This window comes from Sceloporus occidentalis, unplaced genomic scaffold, assembly GCF_023333645.1.
Source record: "Sceloporus occidentalis isolate IW3139 unplaced genomic scaffold, rSceOcc1.0.p SCAF_6, whole genome shotgun sequence".
Lineage (NCBI taxonomy): Eukaryota > Metazoa > Chordata > Lepidosauria > Squamata > Phrynosomatidae > Sceloporus > Sceloporus occidentalis.
In genome coordinates, this window is record NW_028316986.1 from 123,215,545 (window position 1) to 123,242,287 (window position 26,743).

General features: G+C 41.1%; 1 protein-coding gene across 3 annotated transcripts in view; it reads left to right on the plus strand.

The window, feature by feature from the left end:
- The first annotated feature begins 10,040 nt into the window (after positions 1-10,040).
- Positions 10,041-26,743, plus strand: part of HMGN3 (high mobility group nucleosomal binding domain 3) — a 42,262-nt gene continuing 25,559 nt past the window's right edge. For all 3 annotated transcript variants that reach the window (XR_016281786.1, XM_089530874.1, XM_089530875.1), the window contains exon 1: positions 10,041-10,330. Coding sequence is in view for 2 of the 3 variants with exons in the window: in XM_089530874.1 (XP_089387000.1) it covers positions 10,316-10,330 (15 nt within the window). In the remaining variant the exon portion in view is untranslated. The remainder of the gene's footprint in view (positions 10,331-26,743) is intronic.

The following is a 26,743-nucleotide window of genomic DNA, read 5'->3' on the forward strand; positions in this document are numbered from 1 at the left end:
GCAGTTTTTCTAACTCTTTACCTTCTCATCTTTATGGAATTGTTCTATGCCTTTACCATTAGATAGTACCCTTGACTTGGGACTTCAGTGCTGCAATGGCCTCTCTGTCACCAAGGTCAGCTGGAAGCCGTAATCCTATGCCTCCCAGGATGAACAGCAAGAGACCAGAGAGGAGGAGCTCTTTCAGCTAGAGGATTAAAATCAATTTCGGATAAATTCTTAGAGGCCAAATTTCAGCAGTTGGCAAGGCCACAGGCAAAATTTACCTTGATTGTACACTAAGTAGGAGCCAGAATACTTCAGTAGTTTGAGTGTTGGACCATAGGATTGTAGTCCTAAACAAATGTGTGACATTAAAACTTCAATCCGTACATGTATTATTTTGGACAGCCATCATAGTGTAGTGGTTTGAGTGCTGGACTAGGAGGTCAGGGTTTGAATCCCTGTTCAGAAATGGAAACCCATTGAGATCTTGAGAAAATCATACTCTCTCAGCCTCAGAGAAAAGCAATGGCTAACCTCCTCTAAACAAATCTTGCCAAGAAAACCCTGTAATAGGTTCACCTTTGGTTTACCATAAATCAGAAATGATTTGAAGGCACATGGCAACAGCAACAACAACAGCAGGCATAAGATGATGAAAATAACAACAGTCAACTGATGCATCAAAGACTTATCTTTGTTCTTGGATTCTCTTCTCATAGATATTTGCCAAAATATGTATGAGAGTATTAAGAATAGAAGACCTTGGGCAAGTCACACTCTCCGCCTCAAAAGGCAATGGCAAACCTCCCCTGAACAAATCTTGCCATGAAAACCTGTCTTAGGGTCGCTATAAGTTGGAAATGATTTGAAGGCACACAACAACAAAAATTAAGAACAGTAATATAGCTGCTTCTACACCACACCAAGACAATTGAGCATTACTCTTTTAATCACGCGTATACATGCTGACCATAACAAAAAGCCATATGCTAAGTAAAATTATTTGCAGAATTTAACAAGAGCTTCATTAAAACATTAATTAAAAGTTCTTAAAAATTAAAAAGTTAAATTGTTCAAACTTGTTTGCATTGATTCTATTTATATGTTGCCCTGAGATCTTTGATTTAAGGTGGGGTAGAAATATATTAAGAAATAAATAAAATAAAGTAAGAGCTCATTTGTTCTGTGTCCCACATTGCCTCTCTAATAACAGCAGAAATAATGGATATGATTTTCCCCCTTTTTGGTCATTTTGGAAGAACTTAAATGCCCACATGTTTTCCTCTTTTCTATCTAAACCTGAAGATGCCAAGTGGGAAATGTGTCACAGAAATCAAGAATTCAGAATGAATGCTGGCAATGGGTACTTGGAAGCTCTATAGAAATTATGAGTAATGGAAAGTTTGAGATTATAATAGTAATTCTGCTCAGATATGGAAAACTCCTGCTTTTTGAAGGGAAAGGCCTAGATGTGCATACTGTCATTTTAAATCTCTAAAAACATGAGTGGGGCAATGCTAGGGTATATAGAAATATAGGAAATTGTCTTGTTTAATATAACTGTGATTCTCTTTCCCTTCCCAAAGGGAAATAAAGTTCTGAGGTTTTGCTGCATATTGTTAACATGGTTATTCCTGTAAAAGAAGACACCTTGAAAGTCTTATTCATGCCTCCAGACACAAGACAGAATATGCAGGTATGAAAATCTGCTCATGTACATACAAATTGAGAAGGAATGGCTAACGTAGTTGGTGCCAATGTCCACTATGACTATTGCCTCCTGCGCACTGCAACCTACCAGCCTCTTGAGATGGAGAATGCCATAATTATGCAATCTTCACACCAGGCAAGTCACAAGTCACCAGTCACCATGCTGTCTAAACACCTGTCACAAAGTCATCCAGCATTAATGTATTGATGTAGTGTACTGGAACTCAGTGGGAGCATTATGAAATGGTCATTTTTAAAAACACTTTAAGGTTCATGAAAGGGGTCCGATAATAGTTTGAACTCTGCAGTTTATTTAACAGCACAGTGCTGGGGGGACTCTGGTTTGGTAGCCACGATTCCACCCCAAACAAGCAATTAAGGCAACATTATATGGAATTCTTATAAAACATGTAGTGGGACCTATTACCAATAAATGGCAGTGACATACAAACAAACTCACCAATAAGAGCAAGCACTATTTTTAAGCTGTATATGTCACATTTGTTCTTTTTATCATATTTCAGTGTTCTAGCTGTAATGTCAAAACGCTTTGTAACATGTACCTAATTAATAGCAGACTGCGACCATCAGAAGTAGACCCCATTGCAAGTCCTTATCAAAAGTCTAAAACACACTGCACAAATAATCCAGTTTGGGAGTGTTTTGACTGCCTTGGCTCAGTTTAGGGAATTCTGGGAATTGTAGTTTTGTGAGACATTCAGCCTTCTCTGTCAGAGAGCTTTGGTGCCACAATAAACTACAGTACAATTCACAGAATTTCCTAGCACTGAGCCAAGCAGTTAAAGCAATCTCAAACTGGATTACTTCTGCAGTGTGTTTTGGCCCACAGACTCAATTGCTAATGAGAGGGCTGGAAATATCATCCTCCTTGCACCCAGATCTACAGCTGAATAGACCTCTTTTGCCCAGTGTGGCTGCTGGCTGTTAAGGTGGGTTTGAGGGGTCAGGCCAGGAGATGTACTTACATACTTACACATATGTAATTAGAAGATGATGTAGAATATCCAGGCTTCATAAAATACAGCCTTTCAAATGTTTCTATGTGTGTGTGTGTTTATTTGTATTGCTTTTTATCTTGTTAGATTGTTATCTTGTTGAGTCACAGCTTTGATGGGAAAAAATGTAGGGTATAAATAAACCACTACAATACAAAGACAGAAGATGTAACTTGAGGAGGCCACTAGTTGTTAACGTGATCATACTGAAAGCAGAGCAGCCATGGATCTGTCTCAGCCCCAGAAGACCCCATGATAGGCTGGCCTTTGGGTTGCCGTAAGTCAGAAATCACTTGAAGGCATGGACCTCTATGTATGCACGTAAGTCAGAAATCACTTGAAGGCATGGATCTCTATGTATGCACGCACGTGTGTGTGTGTGTGTGTGTACTCCTCCTCCTCCACTGATCCAGTCAGAAAATACATGCACCTTCCCCCAAACTCCCAGTGCCTGGAAATGGGCTGCTGGAAGCAGAAAGAGTACAGGGTGTTTTTTATTTCTATGGGAGCAACAGCTGATGGAGTCAGAAATTCACACACACCTTCCTCCCCAGGGGAACTTTTATTTTTATGGGTGCAACAGCTGATGTCCCACTTTTTCAGCAGCTTTAAAAATGTTCCAATTTCTTTCTGTTCCTCTGACTTTCCCCCTTTATCTTCACTTTACTTCAACTGCTGCAAACTGAGCTCAAAGTGCAAAAGTAGCTTCCTTTGCACTCAGTTAATTTAGCAGAAGTGAGGAGAGGAGGGTGCAAAATCTTGCCCTTCCCTGTAGAATAGTCTTAGGCAAAAATAAAGTGTTCCTAGCTTGTCTGTTCTGCATCATTAGTAACTTCTGCCATCTCAACCACACTAATATTGCTTGGCCACATATGTCCCAGTTTTCATCGCTGAAATGCAGGAGGGCACGGAATCCTATAGGTCTACATTATTTGGGATTAACCAACAGGATGAGACACAGGATGGTGTAATGGTCTGAACATTGGAGAATGCCTTTGGAAGCCAGAGTTTGAATCCCCCGCTCACCCATGGGAATCTCCTGGATGGCCTTAGGCAAACCAGACACTCTCAGCATCAGATGAAGGCAATGGTAAGCTCCCTCTGAAAAAATCTTGTCAAGAAAACCCTGTGATAAATTCGCCTTAGGGTTGCCATAAGTCAGAAATGACTTGAAGGCACACAAAAACAACAAAAAACAAAAACAGAACGTATTTATTTCAAAATGCACAGGGTAAAGATAAATCAGAGTGATAAATGCAAAACTAGTCCCAAAGGAAAACAATTTCAGCAAACTACCAGAAAATACTGCCTGACACTTTACAGCAGGGGTAGGCAACCTGCGGCCCGCGGGCCGGATGCGGCCCGGCGAGGCCTTGGGACCGGCCCCAGCCTGGTCCTGCCACCGATTGCCGCCGGGGCCTTTGGCCTCTCGCGCTCAGGGGACAATTGTCTATAGAAGCCTCAGAAACATGCATTTATATTAACATTTGTTTTTAATTAGCAAATTTTTTCACGTGTCCTCCACTTTTTTTAAAAAAGTGTCCACTATTTGAAAATTTTGTCCTACATTTGTCCCGGTTTATTAATTTATTTAATTTAAAAAAAATTATTTACTTCTTTATTTTTTGGCTTCGGCCCCCCAGTTGTCTGAGGGACAGCAACCCGGCCCCCGGCTGAAAAAGGTTGCCTACCCCTGCTTTACAGAGACAATGCTGAACCAGGTTCCACCTGGCGCTTGGAGGGACTTCTAAAAAAATTATTTATTCCATGTGGTTGAAAAACACATACAACAACTGGATTATAATAGGACATACATTAAAGAACCATTTTGACTTCAGTTTAGGGCTAAATATGCTGTGTTAAATAGGCAGAATGCAGCTAGAGCTTCAGCTACTTTCTCACTGCATAATAAGCATATGAGGGCTAAACTACAAACAGCCTTACTTAGGAAGAACGGTGTGATATAAAACAATCAATCAAATAAGTATATATAGCCCAATCCAGATCAGGACCACCAGACACAGACAGCCCCCTCCCCACACAGTTATGTTTTCCCATAAATGCCAACCCTCTTTGACTGTGTGGAGCTAAAAACAAACTTCCACTATGGCCATTCTTCTCTCTCTCTCTCTCTCTCTCTCTCTCTCTATATATATATATATATATATATATGGAGCTGGAGACAGTTAAGGGGGATTTCAGCAATTCCTAACTTTGTGCAATCCACTCTGTGGATGAAGCCCTGTAGGTTCCTGTCAATTAACTTGGACTCAAGCTGAACTCAAGTCATGAATTGACTCTGGAATAAATGGCTCAAGTCAACTAGCAACTTGTGTATTTTTAGTGACTGACTTGCTGGCCTAACTTCATCTAGAAACACCAAACACGTTAGGCAAACCCCTATGGGGTTGCATCTGCACTGCAGAAATAATCCAGTTTGATGCCATTTTAACTGTCATGGCTCAGTGCTATAGAATTCTGGGAACTGTTGTTTTTGAGACATTTAGCCTTCACTGTCAGAAATCTCTGGTGCCACAACAAATGGCAATCCCCATAATTCCATAGCATTGAGCCATGGCATTTGAAGTGGTGCCAAACTGAATGATTTCTTCAGTGCAGATGCAGGCCTGAAAAACCCACCTCGCTCTCTAAGGGTAAATCCTGCCTGCTGCTCCTAGCTTTAGAAGGCTCCTCCAATGTGTAATAGGGACAAGGTGCTGAGTACAGCTCAATTCCCACCTTGGGCCCTGTTAATGTTGGCTCACAGACCTGAGCCTCAATTTGAGATTTGACTTGGAAGTATATTGCAAGCGTTCAAGACTCAAAGGTAGAAACTTGGCTTGAGACTGGGACTTTATCACATGGGGGGAAATCGGGGGATTCAAAAGGCATTATCCAGAGAAAATCATGCAATCACAGCTTAGACTATCACACAATATCGTGATTAGAGATGCCTTATCCCAGGAATAACCAGGGAATAACCAGCAACAAATAATTCATCAGATTTCTTCATGAAGGATTTGTTGCTGGTTATTCCCTGGTTATTACCAGTATAAGCCCTCTCTAATTGCAACGTCATGTGATAATCTTAGCTGCGATAGTGTGACTTTCCTTTTGAATCCCCCGATTTCCCCTGTGTGATAAAGTCCTTGGAGTAAAAGACTTGAATACATCACTGCCCCTTATGCACATTTAATGGGAGTACTGTACATTTTATTAAATTCAGTGAGACCAGAACTGTGGTGTTACTCACTTTAAACTGGCCTAGCTTAGGTACCCAAAACTCCATAGAGTGGTAACACCACAATTTACCTGATTATTCTCCTATAATATATATATATATATATGGGGTGCCATTTCCCCTCCTCTTTTGCCTACAAATGGTCTGGGAAAGCTTACTTGGAATCTTGGAGTGGATGGGTTTAAAACACCCCACTAGCACCAAACATGTGACATGGCAGGAAATCAAATTGTCAGCAATTCATTGGACAACTGGATCAGTTGTTGGTTGTATCAACAAGCTGGGTCAAGTCATATGAATTAGGAGAGAAAACGCCAGCATTTCAGCTATGAATCTTACACAAGAGGATCTTTATTAGTGGAGAAAGAGCTGCATTCGAAAATGGGAGGACTTAATCATTGTTTGCTTTTCCATTCCAGCAGCCCTAGAGACAGTGTTAGGTGCAACCCGAAACAACCACAGCACCTATGGGAGCCTAATCTGAATGTCTACAATCTCTGCCCACATTCTATTTTAAGACTATGACTAAATGCAGACTCCATGGCTTCAAACAACAACAGATCTTTTTCTCCCTCCACTACAGTGTTTTCCCTTTACCTACTAGGGCAAAGAAGTATCCTGGAGAGAACATGAGAGCCTGTACACTATTTTGTGACCTTTGCATTAGTCTTTTTAAACTATTGTTCTAAATATGGATGCCTTCAGAAGCAGCTGCAATAATCAGAAGTATTTTTTAAAAGTTTCATTTAGGTAGTTGTAGTGTGTCTTCAAGTCTCTTCCAAATTAAGGCACCGCAAAGGTAAAAACTCCATAGGGTTTTCTTGGCAAGATTCACTCGCTGCCTTCCTCTAAAACTGAGAGAGTGTGACTTTCCAAGGTTTTTCAAGGCTGAACAGGAATTGGAAACCATGGTTTCCTGGAATCCTAGCCCAACACTCAAGGCCTACATTGTGGTAGCCTAGAGTTCCTGCTCCACAATTACCTATAGTATCTTTCAGAGTGTGGTGTTGTGGTCTGAGTGTTGGACTAGGACTCTAGGAGACCAGGTTTTGAATTCTCACTCAGCCCTGGAAACTTATTGGGTGATCTTGGGCAAGCCACACTCTCTCGGCCTCAGAGGAATGCAACTCCCTCTGAACAACTCTTGCCAAGAAACCCACATGCTAGGTTCGCTTTAGGATTACCATAAATTGGAGATGACCTGAAGGCATACAACAACAAAATGGTACCACACAACCCACTGGTTCTTGGTGTAATTCATAATTCTTTTTACTATAATAACAGATGGTGTTTAATTTTATCATCTGAACCCTGGGGAAAGAGGCTCCTGGGAAATTCCTCCAACAGGGTCTACCACCATCCATCTAAACCTGAAAGCATTTTAAACAATTGGTTTACTTTCTGGGATCACAATGCAACTATACAATGGACATACAACATACCACTTCGTGCTGGAAATCAATGGGCTCTTACACTTTCTTATAGGCTTCCAGAAAATGGAGAAGAGCTAAGAACACAAGGTACCATCCAGAGCACTGAGTTCAGCCAGCCCTAATAGAAAAACAATTTTACTCCACTTCTTGAAACCACCTCCAGAAATAGTCAGAACACTTGGTGTGGGATGTCAAGGAGGATACATTCACAAGGCCAGACAAGTACCTGTTTTGTTGCTTGTTGTGAACTGCCCTTGAATCTATCAAAAGTCATGGGGAACTTGTGGATGAGACATCTCCAAGACTCCCTGTCCTCCACTGCAATGCTTAGGTTCGGTAAATTCATACACATGACCTCCTAGCATGCAGTCTTTCCTCCCTCCACCTTTCCTAGCATTATTGTCTTTTCCAATGAGTCATTCTTTCTCATAATGTGACCAAAGTATGAAGCTTCAGCTTTATCATCTTGGCTTCCAGGGAGATTTCAGGCTTGCTCTGTTCTAGGACCTTTGTCTTTTTGGCCATCCATGGTATCTTCAGTACCCCATCTCATAGGAATTGATTTTCCTCCTGTCCGCATTCCTCACTGTCCAGCTCTCACAACCATGTATGGTAATAGGGAAAACAATGGCTTGTAGGATTCAAACTTTTGTGTATATCAGTTGTATGTCTTTGGACAAATCCAGGAGAAAAAGCAACAAAGGGAGTCAGTATGGGTTAGAATGAATGAGTTAGAAACAGGGAATCCCCATTCAGCCACAAAGCTTCCTGGGTGAATTTTGGCCAGATGTTCTCTCTCATCTCAGCCTCCAGCACTGTGCCATAGTATTATGAAAATGCTTACTTCAGCTGCATGAAGGACCAATGGGATATACATGTAGTCACTGTCAAAATAGCATTTCTTCTCACTTGCAATTTACAGCTCCAATCTCTCCAGCGCATGGTCAAAGATATGGCACATATCCCAAAGCACAGAGGTGAGCAAAGTGTGGTGCTGAGACTAGGGACTTTGTCATACAGGGACAACTGAAAGTGTAAACAGTGATTATCCCATGAAACTCATGTATTTGTGATTAAGATTTTCACATGATGTCATGGTTAAAGCGCCATTATCCCAGGAGTATATTGTGAAAATTGCACAATAGCAATAAAGGTTTTCATAGGCTGTTGCGGTGAACAGCAATTAATGTGCCATTATCCTGGGAATAACCAGGTAATAAACAGCGACAAATCATTCATGGGAAAATCTCATGAATGATTTGTTGCTATTTATTGCCTGGTTATTTGCAGGATAACGGGTCTTTTATTGTGCTGTGTGTGAAAATGTTAATTGCATTTTAATCGTGATTGTGCAATTGTGTGACCATGTGATAGTCTTAGGTGTGGCCCCCAAATCTGTTTGCATGGCTTTTGAACCTTTCTGGACTGTTTTTCTCCCCTGGCAAAAGAAACTACTTTAAAAAATTAATTTAAGCATGGATCTACTGCTTCTCAATCTACCAAGACATTGGAAATGCTCAGATGGGGAAGAGAAGGTTAAGAGGTGATATGATAGCCCTGTTTAAATATCTGAAGGGATGATATACTGCAGATGGAACAAGCTTGTTTTCTGCTGTTCCAGAGAACAGACGCAGAGCAATGGATGCAAGCTACAGGAAAAGAGATTCCACCTCAACATTAGGAGGAACTTCCTGACAGTAAGAGTTGTTCAACAGGGGAACACACTCCCTCAGAGTGTGGTGGAGTCACCCTCCTTGGAGGTCTTTAAACAGAGGCTGGATGGCCATGCTTTGGTTGAGAGTTCCTGCACGGCAGAATAGGGTTGGATTGGATGGCCCTTGGGGTCTCTTCCAACTCTATGATTCTATGATAGACTCAATTAGGAGATCATAGACCTGAATCTACAAGACTTAAGCAGAGCTGTCCACTACAGGTGGCCCTGGAGGTGCCTCATCCACAGGGTCACCATGAGGGAGGTCAATATCAACAAGGAAAGAGGAGACCCCATGGCAGGGTGTCCAGACTTGGTCCTCCTTTTCCAGGACCTGTCCTCCACTTCCACTTTCTGTCCAGGAGGACAGTCAAAATGCCCTCCATTGGGAGCAGGACTAAGAAGGATGAATTGGCATGCCTTGGAGAGTAGTGGAGTCTCTTCAATGGGAGGTCTTTAAACAGAGGCTGGGGGTCTCAGGGGTGCTTGGACTGAGAGTTCCTGCAGGGCACAAGGGGGTTGGACTGGATGGCCCTGGGGGGGGTCTCTTCCAACTCTACCAGTCTGTTAGGTGTAGCATTTTTTAAAAAATCTTCAATAATAAGAATAAATGAAACCATCAGAATAAAATAGAAAGCAGCCATCAGTAGCAAGAGAACGAAGACGCCTTTTGAGCTGGGCAAAAGGAAAGGAAAAAGAACGAGGGCGCTTGCAGAACAGACGACTGTTCCCAGGATTCCAGAGCATGGAGCCATCATGGCAATTACAGCGGTGTCAAACCGGATTATTTCCTGCAACAAATGTGGAAAGTGCCGTAGATACCTCCATCTCTAGTCCTTAGAGGAGGAGGAGGAGGAGGAGGAGGAGGAGGAGGGGTCCACCAAATTGGGGAGCCAATCGCAAGCCAGCTCTGCAACACACACACACACACTTTTTTTTCCTCCAGAGAGAGGTGCAAAGTGGGCGAACAGCAAAGAGGAGGAAGGATTGCTGCCAGCAGCTGTCGCCTCTTGGCTCCAGGGAGACCTGGCCTCTGGAGAAGGAGAAGGAGGGAAAGGGAAAGGAAGAGGAGGAAGAGGAAAAGACAGAAAAGGAAAAGGAGGAGGAAAGGGCAAAGGAGAAGCAGAAGGAGGAGCCGAAGGAGGAGGAGGACGAGAAGAAAGAAAAGGAGGAGAAGGCAAAGGCGGGGGAGGCGAGCTCTGCCCTTGCCGGACCCGCCATGCCCAAAAGGAAGGTAAGGGGAGCCTTGGAGGGGGCAGAGGGACCAGGCCTCCTCCTTTCCCAGGACCCGTCCTCCATTTCAAGCCTTCTGTCCGGGAGGAATTCCAAAAGGGGTTCCCTTTGGAGCAGGACTAAGAAGCAAGGGTTGACATTTATTGCCAGGAGTGTTTTTAATTTTTACTTTCCTTCCATGAGGAATCCCAAAAGGTCCTCCATTTGGAGCCTGGCTAAGAAGCAGGGCTTTCTGTTTCTATGAGTGATGGGTTTGAGTTTTTAAACAAGCATTGTTTTGGCCATGCCCTGCATGTTTCCTGAATGTCCTCCATTTTGCAGGGAGTTCCTGCATGGCCCTTGGTCTCTTCCCACTCTGTGAGTCCATGCCCTCTGGAGAGCAATCCCAAAATGTCCTCCCTTTCGAGCAGGACTAAGAGGCAGACATTTCTATTTTTAGAAAGGATTTTTAGTCTTTATTTGGGCATCTCCTACATGCTTCCTGAGTGTCCTACATTCTGGGGTGCCTTGTCCTCCTTGGTGGGTAGGGCATCTGGTCCCTTTTCCCAGGACATGCCCTACATTTCAGCCTTCAGGAGGAATTCCACAATCTCCTCCATTTGGAGCAGGAACTGACATTTATATGAATGAGTTGTTGTTGTTGTTTTGGCTTTGCTTTGGTCATCGCCTCCATTTTTCTGGAAGGTCCTCCATTTTGGGGTGCATTGTCCTCCTTTGAGGTGAGGACCTGAAGTCAGAGCAGGAAGGGGGAATGAGGAGCTGTTCAGGGAATAAAAATAAAACCCTCCCAGACCCCTTTTGTCACCCCACTCCCAAATCCCCTATTTATTAATTTGGGTCTGGGAAGGTATTTTCTCTCTCCTGGATGCCTTTCAATTGTGTGTGCAGGCTGTGTGCCTTCAAGTGAAGGTTTTCTTGGCCAGAGTTCTTCAGAGGAGGTTGGCCATCGCCTTCCCCTGAGGCTGAGAGAGTGTGACTTCCCCAAGGCCACCCAGTGGGTTTCATGGCCCAGCTGGGAATCGAACCCTGGACTCCAGAGTCATAACCCAATGCTCAAACCACGAGGCTACGGTGACTCCTGTGGCGCTACAGCACCTGAAAGTGGTGCCAACCTGCATTATTTCTACAGTGCAGATGCAGGCTTGACCATCCCATTTCTCTCTCTCCTTTAAACTACCTGTTGCATAACATAACAAACATATCATAAAAAATAATAATCATATACCAGTAATGTAATATAAAACAACAATGACAAACCCCCCCAAAACAAACTCAGGGAGGCAGGTTGTTTTGCCACCTCTCCCTGTATGCCACTAGGTATTGCGCATGGCTCCCTGGCCAGGGCCAAGCTTCCTCAGAACCAAAATGCCAGCTGGGACTCTGAGGTGGCTTCTTGCCCAAACGCCACCACCTTTGGGGAGAGTTTGCTGGGCACAGTCTGGCCCCTCAGCTGCCCAAATGCCCCTGTCAGAGGCAGACACACAGACAGAAAGGTGCATACACTCTCTCTTTTCCTGAGGGATGGAGTGTCCTAGCTTGTGGCTCCTCTCCTTTGTTTGCCTCCTTGCGCAGCTTTGGTGACTTTGGGCAAGTCACACACTCTCAGCCTCAAGGGAAGGTGATGGCAAACCTCCTCTGAACAAATTGTGCCAAGGAAATCCCATGAGAGGATCCTCTTAGGTCAGGGTGACCGGATGTCCTAACCTCAAAGGTGGACAGGACACTGCAAAATGTAAGATATTAAAGAAAAATGTAGTATAGTACCAAATAGAAACACTCATATTAAATGTAAATTTGTGCTTCTTCGTCATGCCCAAAATGGAGGACGTTGTAAAAATTTTCCTGGACAAATGGTTGAAATCTAGAACATGTGCTGGAAAAGGAGGATGTCTGGTCACCCTGGACCAGATGCCATAACCACAAAGGAGGACAAGGCATCACAAATCACAAAATGCAGGACATGCGAGAAAAATGTAAGAGCTAAGAACACTAATGTAAATATGAATTCATTTCATATGGTTTAGTTACAGCTATATTACATGTGTGTGTGCGTGTTGTTTGCCTTCAAGTCATTTCTGACTTATAGTGACCCTAAGACAAACATATCAGGCTTTTCTTGAGAAGTTTCTTCAAAGGGGTTCGCCACTGCCATCCTTTGAGGCTGAGAGAGTGTGACTTGCCCAAGTTCACCTGGTGAGTTTTCATGGCCAAGCTAGGATTTGAACCCTGGTCTAGAGTCATAGTACAATGTTCAAACCACTGTCCAAATTTAAGCCAGCATTAAAGACCAAACTTTTCCGACAACCAGGTGGTTTTTAAATTGTGAATTTTAAATGATGATTTTTTAAAATATGGTTTGTCTTGATATGTATGTGTCTTGTTTGTTCTTTTAAATTGATATCTGTTTTTACCTGATGTTGTGGATTTGTTGGTCTGTTGTTGTTCCCTGCCTTGATCCATGGGGAGAAGCAGGTAAGAAACAACAACAATAACAACAACACATCAGAGTAGTCTGTATCCGATCAAATGTGAATGGGCAGAGCCATTCTCTATCTAAACATTACTAAAAATATCCTGAGCAGTAGAGTGAGAGCATTGTACCAGTAAATCACAACACAAATGGAGAGGGGGGCTTCTACTGAAGAAAAAATAAAGTAAAAGAAGAGTAAGTAGAGCAAATCCCAGAAAAGGAAGGATAGAGCAAAGAATGAAAGGAGAGGTGAGACAGGCCTATTGCTTGGGTTTGGAGAGGGCTGTGCTGTGGTGGGCAAGAGAGGGAGGAATTTTGCTCCCTTGAGATGGAGGGATGGAGAAGAGAAGTGGGAAGATCCCCTCCTCTTGCTCCACAGTGATGAATTTGGAGAGTTGTACTGGAAAACCTGGATTTTTCTCTCCTCTTCTTTCATTTTTTGTGTCTTCCTTTCTTCATTTTCTGGGATTTGCTCTGCTTTCTTTAAACACCGCCCCCCCCCCCCGAGAATTTCCCTTTCCATTTGTGTTGTGATTTAGCTGTGTGATGCTCTTGCCCTACTGTAATATTTGTATTAATTTTAGGCGGACTATGTTGTTGTTGTTGTTGTTGTTGTTGTTGTTGTTGTAATCCTTCAAGTCATTGCTAACTTATGGTGACCCTAGGGTGAATCTGTCATGTTTTTTTTCTTGGCAAGATTTGTTTGGAGGAGGTTTGCCATTGCCTTCCCCTGAGGCTGAGAGTGTGTGACTTGCCCAAGGTCACTCAGTGGATTGCATGGCTGAGCAGGGAATCGAACCCTGGTCCCAGAGTCATAGCCCAACACTTAAACCACTATGCCACACTGGCTGTCAGTTCTGCCCTTTAACATTTGATGGACTCCTCTGATTACACATCTGCAGGTATATAAGCATTTACGATTTCAGCCTGAAACCTGGAATTTAGCCTCAAAGGTTGAAGTTGTCAGAGGTTACATATAAATCTCTCCACGCTTGCACTCTTGCTTGGATGTAGTCAGAACATCAAATGGGTAATGGATTGCATCCAAAATGGTGATGGAACATAAGAGGCTGAAAACTCAGTGGGGTATATGATGAAGGGTATACGATGAAAAATCTGCACTTCCACATATAACTGAAACAAGTGCATATAACTTCTACTTTTACTTTCGGTCCCTATCCATTCCTTGGTTAATTGCTGTTTTTAATTTTAGATTTGTAAGCTTTGGGGGCAGGGATTTGTCATCTTGCATTCTGTCAAGCATTGTACACACTAATGGCAATATACAAACAGACAAGAAGGCAGTGGAGATGTATGGTAGTGGACTATGATGTGCGTTCTTTCTCCTGCCTTGTAGATTAACTATTTTAATTCATGAGAGATCTTGTAACACCTTTAACTATGTAAAGTAAGTGGTAGCATAAGCTTTTGTAGACTTCGGATATATACACACTGCAGAAATAAAGCAGCTTGACACAACTTTACACGTCATGGCTCTATCCTATGGAATCCTGGAATTTGTAGTTTGGTGAGGTATTCAGTCTGGTCTGTCAGAGAGCTCTAGTGCCTCACCAAACTCCAAGTCCCAGGCTTCTGTAGGACAGAGTCGTGGCAGTTAAAGTGGCATCAAATGGCATTAATTCTACTTTGTGGATACACCTTTGGTCTACTTCCACAGATGTATGGTCTCCAGGTCTAGAGACGCTTATGCTACAACTTCCTTTACACAGTTAATCTAAAAAATGCTATAAAATTGTTTTGCATATTGATATTCCAAATTAACACAGCTGTGTCTTTGAATTCTTAATACTGTACGTGAATTAGTTAATTAGATAACTGTTCTAAAATTGTCCTTTTAGAATAAACCTTCTCCAGGCATATGTTTAACAAAAATTAAAAACAATGATACACATGCAATAATACAAAGATGTTTAAGATCAAACTTAACCTTTGAAATCAGATAACAAGTTTTAGTAATAGGACATCGTGAGCAGATTTTGTGCAATGGTGTAAGGATCATTTTGGAAACCCATGAGTGTCTCCATAATTTAACCCTCAGGAAGAAGCCCAAAAAAGCATAGGCCACTATACTGATGCATACCAGCAACCCATTCTAGCAGCTTCCTTCTCCACTAGAAATCAGTTCAAGTAGGTCTTATCTCTACATTCAAGACCGCCAAATAGTCTACATTAAACCAGGGCTAGTTATTTGACAAAGACTCCATTGGCACTGCAGAAATAAAGGCTTTAACTGCCACGACTCAATGTTATGGAATTTTGGGATTTGTAGGTATTTAGCCTTTTTTGTTTAGTTCTGATGCCATGACAAACTACAAATCCCGTGATTCCATGGCGTTGAGCCATGGCAGTTAGAGTAGTGTTAAAGACTGCATTATTTCTGCTGTATGGATTCAGCCAAGATGTTGTTGGGGAAAATCCACCCTCCCCAGCTATTGTGAAGACTTTAGCTAAGTTCAACAGGGAAGGAAGTGTGAGTCTGGGGTGCTTCAACTTTTGCAAGGCTTGGCTAACATCCTGGACAGCTTCAATGTTGTTACTATATTCCATCCTCCAATCTGATCTATGAAACCCACAAAATCCAGCCAGCTGCACCAAAGATGGTGTTAAGAGACATTAAGAAGGGACATTGGCAGAAGAACTCTGTTCCTAATACTCACAAGTCTATTTCCTCCTACAGTGAGATACAAAGAAAAATGCCAGTATAATGCCAGTAAAGAAATTACATAAAATGTCTTCATGCCTTTTAGTTTGTTAACAGAATTCTTATACCCATTTTCCAATATGAGTGTAAAAGCACCAAACGTTTGTCATTCTGTCTAGTGATCCAATTTTCCCTGCATATAATGCATTATAATATCATATAATGCATGTTAATTTCTTCATTTTAAGTAGCTCACAGGGTTTATACAGATGGAAAGAACTAGCATATTTTCTCCCAAAATAACAGCTGTAGAATTTCAAGTGTGCAAAGTGTTCTACAAGCATTGTCTTGTTAATCCTCACAATAATGCCATGAGATCAGTTTCCATCTAGTAATGCCACTTTATAGCCAGAGAATTAAGGTTTTTTATGATTGCCATTTTTAATGTCAGATTGTGTCCATTTTATCTGCTTGCATAGTGGACAGAGTTCTCCTTTAGCAATAATAATAATAAATAAATAAAACTTTTATTTATATTCCACTCTTCTGTAGCAAGACAATCAGAGCGGCTCACATACAATATAATACATAAAATTACAATATCCCCCCCTTAAAAAAGAATTAAATATATTTTAATTAAAAGAGTTTTAAAATCAATTTATAATAAAGATAACATAGGCGGAGTGGTAGTAAATACATGGTGTGAGAGGATAATCAATCTGTGTCCGGGGAGTTTATTCGAGAAAGGCCTGCCAGAAGGGATCCATCTTGACAGCTTTCTTAAAGCTGTCTAGGTTGGTAATTTGACGGATCTCGTCTGGCAGGCCATTCCAAAGTCTGGAAGCAGTTGCAGAAAAGGTCCTCTAGGAGGTTGCAGTTAATCTGGTCTTTAAAGGCTGCAATAAATTCCTCCCAGAGGACTGGAGTGTGAGGGGCGGATTGTATGGAAGTAGACAATCCGTTGAATAGGTTGGACCCAAGCCATGTAGGGCTTTAAAGGTAATAACCAACACCTTGTACTGCTCCCAGAAACTAATAGGCAGCCAGTCGAGTGACTTTAGGATTGGTGTTATCTGGTTACTCCTAGAATTTCCGGTAACTAACCTGGCTGCCATGTTTTCTACTAATTGGAGTTTCCGGACTAGGCACAAGGATAACCCCATGTAGAGCGCATTACAGAAATTGAGTCGTGAGGTTACCAGTGCATGTACTACAGTTTCTAGGTCCTTTACTTCCAGGAAAGGGCGCAGCTGGTGTATCAGTTGAAGCTGATAACAGGCGCTCCTGACCGCCGCATTCACCTGGTTTGTCATGTGAAGCGATGGGTCTAAGAGCACCCCTAGACTGTGAACACAGTCCTTTGAGGAGAGCATGATCCCATCTAGAACTGGAAGTTGTATCCCCATACCTGGTTTCGGGGGCCCTACTGCAAATACCTCCATTTTGTCTGGATTCAACTTGAGCTTGATTTTCCTCATCCAGTCCATTACCACTTCAAGACACCGATTGAGAGAAGAGATGCCATCTGTTGTCGAAGCTGTTGACCGAGGCATGGAGAAGTATATTTGGGTGTCATCAGTGTACTGATAACACCCCACCCCAACAGTCTCGTGAAGGCTACTTTTCCACAGCCATTTCATAGTGCTCCTGTAACATTTAAAGCAAAGGAACTAGTGTGGTATATAGAGGTTTGAGTGCTGGATTAGAAAGTTAGTCCCATTGAATTCTGTGGGTCTTAATTCATATAGTAATATAAAAAATCCACTAAACAGTGTTACCTTTATGGGATCAACCAAAATGCACAATATACATGTTGCACGCTTTTGAAGCTCTACTGGTTTCATCAGGCAAGGTGTTAAAAACCATACAAAAGAAAAAAATTGAAGATATAAGCCTGAATTTTGCTGTTTTGTTTACTTCATATAGGTGCATCCAGGATTGCTCTATGAAGGGAGTGGAGTATGATAAACCATGGCTGCTGCCATACTGGCGAAATACAGCAGTTTGACTGTTTAACTTCCATGGCTCAGTGCTGTGGAATTCTGGGATTTGTAGTTTGTTGGGGCACTAGAGCTCCCTGACAGGGAAGGCTAAATATCTTGCAAAACTACAAATTCCAGGATTCCATAGCATTGAGCCATGGCAGTAAAAGTCAAACTGATTATTTCTTCTGTATTGAAGCAGCTCATGTGTTTAGTTTACTATGTCATTTTGTTCAGTGTCTGGGAGTTTATACCAGAGAGAATTTCCAGACATGGCTGTAGAAAGCTTACATAAGGCCATTGCTAGAATCCCTTGTATTATAAAGATGTTAGTTACATTTAATTAATTGATCAATATTTAAGGAGCAATTTGGGCCAAATATTCTTAATGGAAGCAATTTCATATGATCAAAGACTTTCAAAAAGATACAGTGTACCATATAAGGATTTTGTAGAATACATTAGATGAGTAGAATAGAAATCACCTTTAAGACAAAATGATGGACATGGTTCAGGTATAGCCAAGTACTTTTTAAATCCCATTAATTTCAGTGTGAAAGAGGTCAGAGTCTGCTAACTTGGGAAATTCAGAAAAAGAACCTTTAAGCCTTCTCTGTAGTACTCCAAAAGAATAATTCTCATTGCACAAGCAAATGTTCTATGTGGGTTCATTGTTGTATATGTGAATCTTATCTTTTTACAGACATAAGTGATAATCATTGGTTTGTGCTCTGAAAAGTTAAATAAAAAAGCAGGTACATGTGATGTAGAATGCAGGAGGTCCATTATAGAAGTACTGGCAGGTGCATGGCAAAGTAAATCCAGAATAATATCTCTAGAATGCATTCAGGAAACAGTAGCTTTTAAACAACAACACCCCAAATTCTTATGCGCTCAAACCTTTCATGCCAGGGAAAAAAGGCAACTTGGCTTAGCATCCTGACACATTAGCTTTGTAGGAGTGGATTCAAAAAAGTCATTGCTTGTGTGTATTTTAGAAGCAAAGCTGTGCCAAGTAACAAGCATCTACATGTTTGAATATACTCATAGAATAAACTCATGGAGTCAAGGCAAATGGTTACTTTCCTCTTTATCACAGACAGTGTGTTTTTCTGCCTCCCCCCCCCCCCCCCCGGTGTGTGTAAGTAGCATCCATAATGCCCTTTTCTCTAGAATCTAGAACAATGTGGAAATCTAAAGTTGGAACTTTTATCTCTGGCTAAGAAAACACATGATGATATTTAGATATACATTGATGTTTCTGTCATCATTTTGTTGGAAGAGCAGTTGTGAAAAGAAGTGCTTATTGATGAATAAACTGGAATAACAAGAAGGCAGAGTTACGGATTCTTCCAGTTAGACTGTCCTGTGTCTGTTTCCAACAGACAACAAAAAAAATAGTGGGTTGGTGTAAGATGAAGTTTCAGCATGTATTTATGGTTCAAAATTATAGTATTTGCTTTTCTTGTTTTCAAACTATTGTGCAACATAATGCTCAACATGAGTATACCATTACTAAAAGGCCAACTGTTTGATGATAACTAGTGGAACTACTGTATCATTAATGATGTTGCATTGTTAGAGAAAGAGGAACCAAAATCTGACATGTGACAAACAGCATAAAAATAGATCTATGTACATAAAGGGAAATCTATTTTTAGCACTGTCAGATTGTATTTGTCTGTTTTCCTGAAACATTCATATATCATTAATCTTATGATCTACTTCTACTTGCATAAGCAGAAAAAAGCCAATTCAATGCCCCACAACCACCACTAACCAAGAGGAAGAATAAACTAGAATTCTGTTCCACTTTAGAAGAGTCCTTGTTTGCTATTACATTGGAACCAGGAATCATTGTTTAAAAGAAATTGTAATCACTTGATAAAGGTCACAATCCTGTTGTTAGTCCCTACAAATAACATCCATGGGACTTGCCTTACCAAGTTCGCATTGATTCACTTGGTCTGCTGAGCTTAGAAGTATCAACTGGATTTAGGTTAGGGATGGGCAAAGTGTGACCCACCAGGTATTTCTGGACTATAGTTACCATACTATCGGCTCTAGTCAACATAGGTCTAAAACAGATAGGCCAAAAGTGCCGCCTTCGGGCCAATCTGGGAGCATGGTGTTCGGATAACACACACACACACCAGATTGGTGTGAAGCTGTGCCACAGCTGTCTCAGACGGCCCAAATCCTGCCACAAAAGGAACGTAGAAAAGCACTCCTTGCTGGTGATCCAGTTTGGACTGTGGTGGCAGTAGGTCTCGAGACTGCAGCATCTAGTCGCCACAGTTCCATGCTGCTCAGGGCACTCTCATGGCTGGAACAGCCAGAGGCCGCTCCAAGTCTTCCATCTGCTTGAGACCATAGCCAGTGGTAAAATATGCTAAGAGTTGGATTCTTACAACATCCGGAGGGGTGTACTTTATTGTAATCCCTTACTTTGAGGAGCCTTTATTTTTTAGTGGAGCATGTACTTTTTAGGTGGCATAGTGGTTAAATGCTGGTACTGCAGCCATAAGGTTGTGAGTTGGATCCCAGGGTTCTCAGGTTGACTCAGCCTTCCATCCTTTCGTAGGTCACTAAAATGAGTACCCAGTTTGTTGGGGGCAATTGGCTTATAGATTGTAAACTGTTCAGAGAGTGCTGAGTTCACTGTGGAGTAGTAAAGAAATGTAAATGCTATTGTAAAAAAATGCTATTGCTTTATAAACTCTTGGAGGCGCAAGCCAATAATGAACATCTGATGGTTTTGCTGGCTTACTGTTTAACAAGCCAGAACTTACATTGAACCACAATTCCTGGCTTGTACTTCATGAACAAGTGACACATATTTCTGTCTTGTTCCTTCTTCCTGTGATATGGGGGTGGGGGGGAAAGGAGAGCCAGCAAACCAAAGTGCTGGTCATGATCTATAAAGTCTTACACAGCTTATGTCCATTTGAAAGGCCATAGCTCCCCATATGAACCAGCCAGAATTTTAAGATCATCAAGGGAAGGCTTTTACTTGGTCTCACCACCACCACAGGCTCACTTGTTAAGCATACTTGAGACCTTAATATCACTTGGTATTACAACCGAAGAAGTGAGTTTATATCCCCAAAAGCTCATGCTAAAATAAAAACCAGTTAGCCTTAAGGATGCTGCCACACTTTTTCTCACCTCCCTTCCTCATTTTCATAAGTATACAATAAGGCATAATGCTGGCAAGATATATGGTAATTTGCAAGAATGTCTATAACCCATATATAATTATAGGACTATATCAAAAGTGTTGGTTCTTTTGAATGTCTCAGACATAAGAATGAAAATATTTTGTAGCAGAGCAGGAACATAATAAAAAAATACAACATATTTAATTGTGTTGATGAACATTAACTTTGTAGCCCAATGTATACAAATTAACAGTGTGATGTGCTGCTATGGCTTGCATTCTGGTTCTTGGGTTCCAATGAAGTTGTTGTTGTTGTTGTTGTTGTTGTGTGCCTTCAAATCATTTCTGACTTATGGTGTTCCTAAGACAAACCTATTGTGGGGTTCTTTTGGCAAGATTTGTTCAGAGGAGATTTGTCATTGCCTTTCCCCAAGGTTGAGAGCATATGATTTGCCCGAGGTTGCCCAGTGGGTTTCATGGCCAAACTGGGAATTGAACCATGGTCTCCAGAGTCATAGTCCAACACTCAAACCACTATGCCACACAAGTTATTCTGGGTTGGTTATGCACTAACATTAGTTGTAACTAGCTCCTGCTGAAATCAGCCAATTTAATATGTTTTATTCACTTGCTTCATACATTACAATGGGTTCTAAATTCAGCTAACAATCTGGATCAAACTCATAACAACAAATCTTGCTTTCAGACAGGTTCTGGTAAACACAGTGCCAGGCTTAGACTTTAAATTACATTTTATTTGAAAACCAGCCATTTAAAACACATTTGTTCAGGATTTGGGCTTAGTGCCTAATTTACTAATGAAGCAAAACAATTAAAATTAGATCTGCATTATTTAATCAATTAATTCATTAGAATGAATAATTAAAAACAATCAGCCAATTCAGCAGTTTCCCAGAGTAATAAGGCAGCAGATTTTTTTTTAAATGCCCCAGATCTGTTGTTAGCCCTGACTAGAATAGAATAGACTTGATTCAATTCTACTTGACTCATAATTTAAGAAGTAAATTGAATTGGTTTGCTCTAGTTGGGAGTGACCAACAGGATGCCAGCCCTTTGTTCATAGGATCTTGGAAGAGACCACAAGGAATATCCACTCCCAACACCCTGCCATGCACGAACACAGAATCAAAGTACTACCAACAGATGGCCATCCAGTTTCTGTTTAAAAACCTCCAAAGAAGGAGACTTCTTTGTGTGCCTTCAAGTCATTTCCAACTTATGGCGATCCTAAGATGAACCTATCGCAGGGGTTTCTTGGCAAGATTTGTTCAGAAGGGGTTTGCCTTTGCCTTTCTTTGAGGCTGAGAGAAAGTGACTTGAACAAGGTCACCCAGTGGGTTTCCATAGTGGGATTTGAACTCTGTTCTCCAGAGTGATAGTCCAATGCTGAAATCATGACACTCTGCTGGTTCTTTAAGAAAAGACCTTTAAGATTAGGCCATATAAAAAGTGGATTATCAAGCAGTATGATAAAAGAAGTGTTTTCTCACACAGCAGCATAGTGACTTTTCTAATAATGTTCTGTGGTATGACACATATGCCCACCATATAAAACCACATAAAGGGTTCTGTCCAAAGGTGTCCTTTGTAGAACAACAATCTTTAATCTACTGCTGTTTTCCTACTAAAGACAAAGGAGGGGTACAATTTTACCTGATACAGCTTCTTACATAGAGCTGCCCACATCACATTCTCATGGTAATTTAGAGTCCCACAACCCTCTGGTAACAGGGAAAAGGGAATGCCAGTGCCAATTCTCTCCACACAGAATGTTTGTCCAGGGAGCAGTACTGATGCACAAATCGTTGGCTGCCAATTCCTTAGGGGCTTCTGGTAAAGAATGAAATAATTTTAAGTAATGGGAACAAACATGTCAATTCCTTGCATGCGAGAAGGGGGGACTCTACACCAGATAGATTGGGAGCCACTACCATTTTTCAGAGGCTTTGTTCCCACTATGGTTTAAACCTGATTGTGATTCCAAATGATCTGGTTTAAACCACCATGGTTCCCACTTAATTCAAATAACTGAAGCGATTCAGAAAGGAGGGCCATGGTTTTTACCTATTTTTACCCATTTTACTTGTGTCAAAAAGATGCTGGTAAAATGGGGTGTTTTTTGGGCTGAATCGATTTATTTGGAAATAAATCGATTCAGCCCATGTGGGAACCAGGTGGATTCGAATCGGATTAAAATCCGCCCTGGTTCCCACTGGTAGTCGCTTACCTGGCCTCCATGCCTATTCTGTCCTCAGTCCTCCATCCTCCCAGCCTGCCTCTCTTCTTCCGCCCTGGCCTCTCCTCTTTCCCCAGTATGGCCAGGAGGATGGCGGGAGGCATGGCGGGGAAGCCGCGTCTGTCTCTTCCTGCACTGATGCTTGAAACTGGTGCAAACATAGTGGAAACCACTCTGTTTGCTGAACTGGTTTCAAGAATTGGTTCAGGAATCAAATCAAGAAGTTAGTGGGAATTAGCCATAGATGGAAGGACATTAGACCCCCTTCCCTGCTATGTTTATTGTTTCAGAAATAAGATGGTGGAACCAAAGAGATATTATGTAGAGAAGAAATTCTGGTAGCGGTGCTACTCTGTAAACTATTGTGGGAGGACAAGCAGAAAGCTTGTTCAGTAGAACCATATGTACAATACGTGCTTATCTACATCATGAAACCCTGAGCAGTTCCTGTCACAACTCTAGACTTTATCTTTTTCCATTCAAGCATTTAATACTGAGTTTGGGGGGAAATCTACCTGTGGAAGGGAAACCCTTGGTCCCACCCCATTCCCCCCCCCCCAATCTTTTGTCATTATTATGTACCTTCAAGTTGTTTCAGACTCAGGGCAACCCTCCCACAGAGTTTTCTTGTTCAGAGGAGGTTTTCCATTGCCTTCACCTGATCAGTTAAAATTCATAAATGATAGGTTAAATCTTTTTTTAATTGGGTTGTGATCATCGTGTAAATTTATTAATTTTCTAAGAAAATGTACAGTACGCTAAATGCATATTTTTAAAGATGACTGATCATTTTGGTTCTACTGTATATTCTGAGACTGGATATCAAATGATTTAGTATCTATAAATGTATCTTGTGGGCTTAAAGACCCTGGCCACATACTATTCTAGCCTCCAGTGTATCCAGTGGTATCCTACCACTATGAATATCTCTGCTGCAGGCCCAGGCAAATAATCATGTTGCCTTACTAGCTATCGGTCACAGATTGTGCCTGCAGTGTAATTGAGAAATGTGAGCCTCCACCTGGAGAATTTCTATAGCAAAGATTTGCAGTAGTCATTGTGTCAACCAAGAATATATTTTGCAAACCTACCTGGTCTTGCCAAATCAAGATCAAGCCATAATTTTTGCCCTCTACTTGCTGTGGTGATAGCAGTTAAACTCATAGGGAGCAGGGAAGTCAAAGGGAGAGAGGTTTCAGACAATTTTATAATCCCTACTGATAAAAAATATCCAGGGACTTCACCCTGCAGATTCTGTCCAGGTATTGGGAGGGTGAACTAATGGCATTTTGGTAAAAGTTAACAGTTAGTTAAATTTCTGGGGTTACAAAAATGCAGGAAAGAGCCAGACAGCAGCTGGATAGGAGTTTCCTCTTCAGTCCTGCAGTTTTCTTTTAAAAAATGGAATTTTGGGGGTTTTATAAAGATATTAATTTTCTTAAAAGGCATAAGACAGATTTATAAGTGTTTGAAAGCCAGCATAGCATAGTGGTTTGAATGATGGGCTATGACTCTGGAGACCAGGATTTGATTCCCAGCTTCGCCATTAAACCCATTGGGTGACCTTGGGCATGTCACACCCTCTCAGCCTCAGATGATGATAGTGGCGAACCCCCTCTGAAGAAACTTGCCAAGAAAACCCCATGATAATTTTTTTTTAGGGTTGCCATAAGTCAGAAATGACATGAAGGCACAACAACAGTAAACAACATGATCTTGTTTGTTTATGAGCAGCATGTTTGTGTGTGCCCCCTCACCTCGCATTTCCTTCCTAGGCAGCCACAGACTCTCTGCCCTTGGTTCATTTATCATGTCCAAAAAGAGAACTTCTGCTTTTCTCTCCTGAAACAAGCCATGGATGGCCATAATACAATGAATCACTGTTTGAGGACAGTTCAGATGTCATGACAAACAAACCATGGACAGTTATGGCAGCTGGTGGCTTTCATATCAATGGGACTGTGACTTCTGTTCAGGTTTTAATCTGCATTTTAAAGGAAAGATCCTAGTGCTGAACCTCCTCATACCTCCAGTTGCTCTAGGGCAATAGCAAACAGAAGAAGAGGTGAAAGGAGACATCCCTGACATGTACCTCTATACAAATTAAATTTTGTAGCCTAGAAGCTATTGTTTTTAAATAATATTGTTTTTAAAAGCCTAGCTTTTATATGTAAATATTCTATTAAAAAAGCAAAATTATCACCATATTACATTTGTTTTTTTTAAATGCCTCAGTCCAATAAATTAGTAGTTTTGAATTACAGAAAAAAGCTTTCAGTGTATTTATTGACAATACCTTTCAGGCACTAGATCTTGTCTGATCATGAAAGCTAAGCAGGGTCAGCCCTGGTTAGTACTTACAGTAAATGCGAGACCACCAATGAATACCAGGAGTTGTAGACTATATTTCAGAGGAAGGAACTGGCAAAACCACATCTTGGTTATTCCTTATCTAAGAAAGCCCCATGAAATTCATGAGGTCACCTTAAGTCGACAGCTGACTTAAAGGCACATATACACATTAGCAGTGACACCATTCTCATTTCAGTTTGCTTTCTGAGCCTGTGTGTGTGTGTGTGTGTGTGTGTGTGTGTAATTGGTATCTGAGAACCATCTTGATCAGTCAAAATGTATTTGGTAATAAAATTATTCTTTCTACCATAATTTTTGTTAAAGTATAATATGTTGATTAATTAATGCTTTGAGCAACAGGGTACCGTTTGTGAGCTGTCACTATTAGGTTACTGTATAGCTATAATCCTTGAAAATTGCCATGATTCAGGTAAATCTCGTCCTTCTGAAATGATATTGAGAAGGTGTTTAATATGGGGGGATACATCTTCACAAAATACTGCATAAAATCCCTCAGGGAAGCCGCCTATTCCTGGAGCCTTCCCATTTTAGTTTTTTAAAATTGCTGTCAGAATGTATGCATCATAGATTGGGGTGTTTAAAAAAGCTTGGTCTGTTCCCTTAATCCTGGATATAGGGAGAGAGTCAAGAAGCTGTTGCTAGTTCATTGATGCTGTGACAGGCAACACTCTTTACTGAGGTTTTATCATTTGAATTGTATTTTTAGACTCCTCTGCAAGAAGAAATCTTGGTAGTATTTTTGTGTTTTTATTATTGAATTGATAACATTGACTATTCAAATCTGTTAAAGAGGGGTGTTCTTATTGAGGTCAAATGTATCTAGTTTGGCTCTTTTTTGCTCCAATGTTGGAAAGTATTTTCATCCTTCCTAATGCTTTATGTTACCTCTTCAGTTTTTTTCAACAATCCACTCCTAGCTTGCCTCCTTAACTTTCTTTTGAATTGAGCCATCTTACTGAATAAATATCTAAGAATTGTTTTTAGAGTTTCCCACAGTGATGCTGATGTTGTTCCTGGAGTGGAATTTTTTCTTTGGAAATAGTTTAGTTTAATCTATAAAGGGACCCTGCATTACAAGTGTGTGTGTGTGTATCTGCATATGTCACTATGTTCCAGTCATTTCCTATAGTTATGTGACTCTGCTGTACCTTTTGTACACCCAAAGATGTTGCCTGATGTTTCAGTGGAAGCTACTAATCACAAAAAGTTGCTTTGTGTGTCCTCACTGCTTGATCTCTGTATTATTCCATATTTGGGGATTTATATTGAATCCAGAAACCATTCTGAATTGTCCAACATTTTTGCTTCACTGATGGGCACAGTCCTTACTTACTTGAATTCTGAAGACTTTACCTCTGAGTAAATGCACCAAGGATTGGACTGTCAGTTTATTTAGAATTAGTGCTTCTTCATTCTCATTTCAGGAAAATGTCACTTCATAATGTTGATATTACCCTCTTAAGGATTAGAAAATGATAATTCCACTTCCAGTGCATATTTTTAGAACATA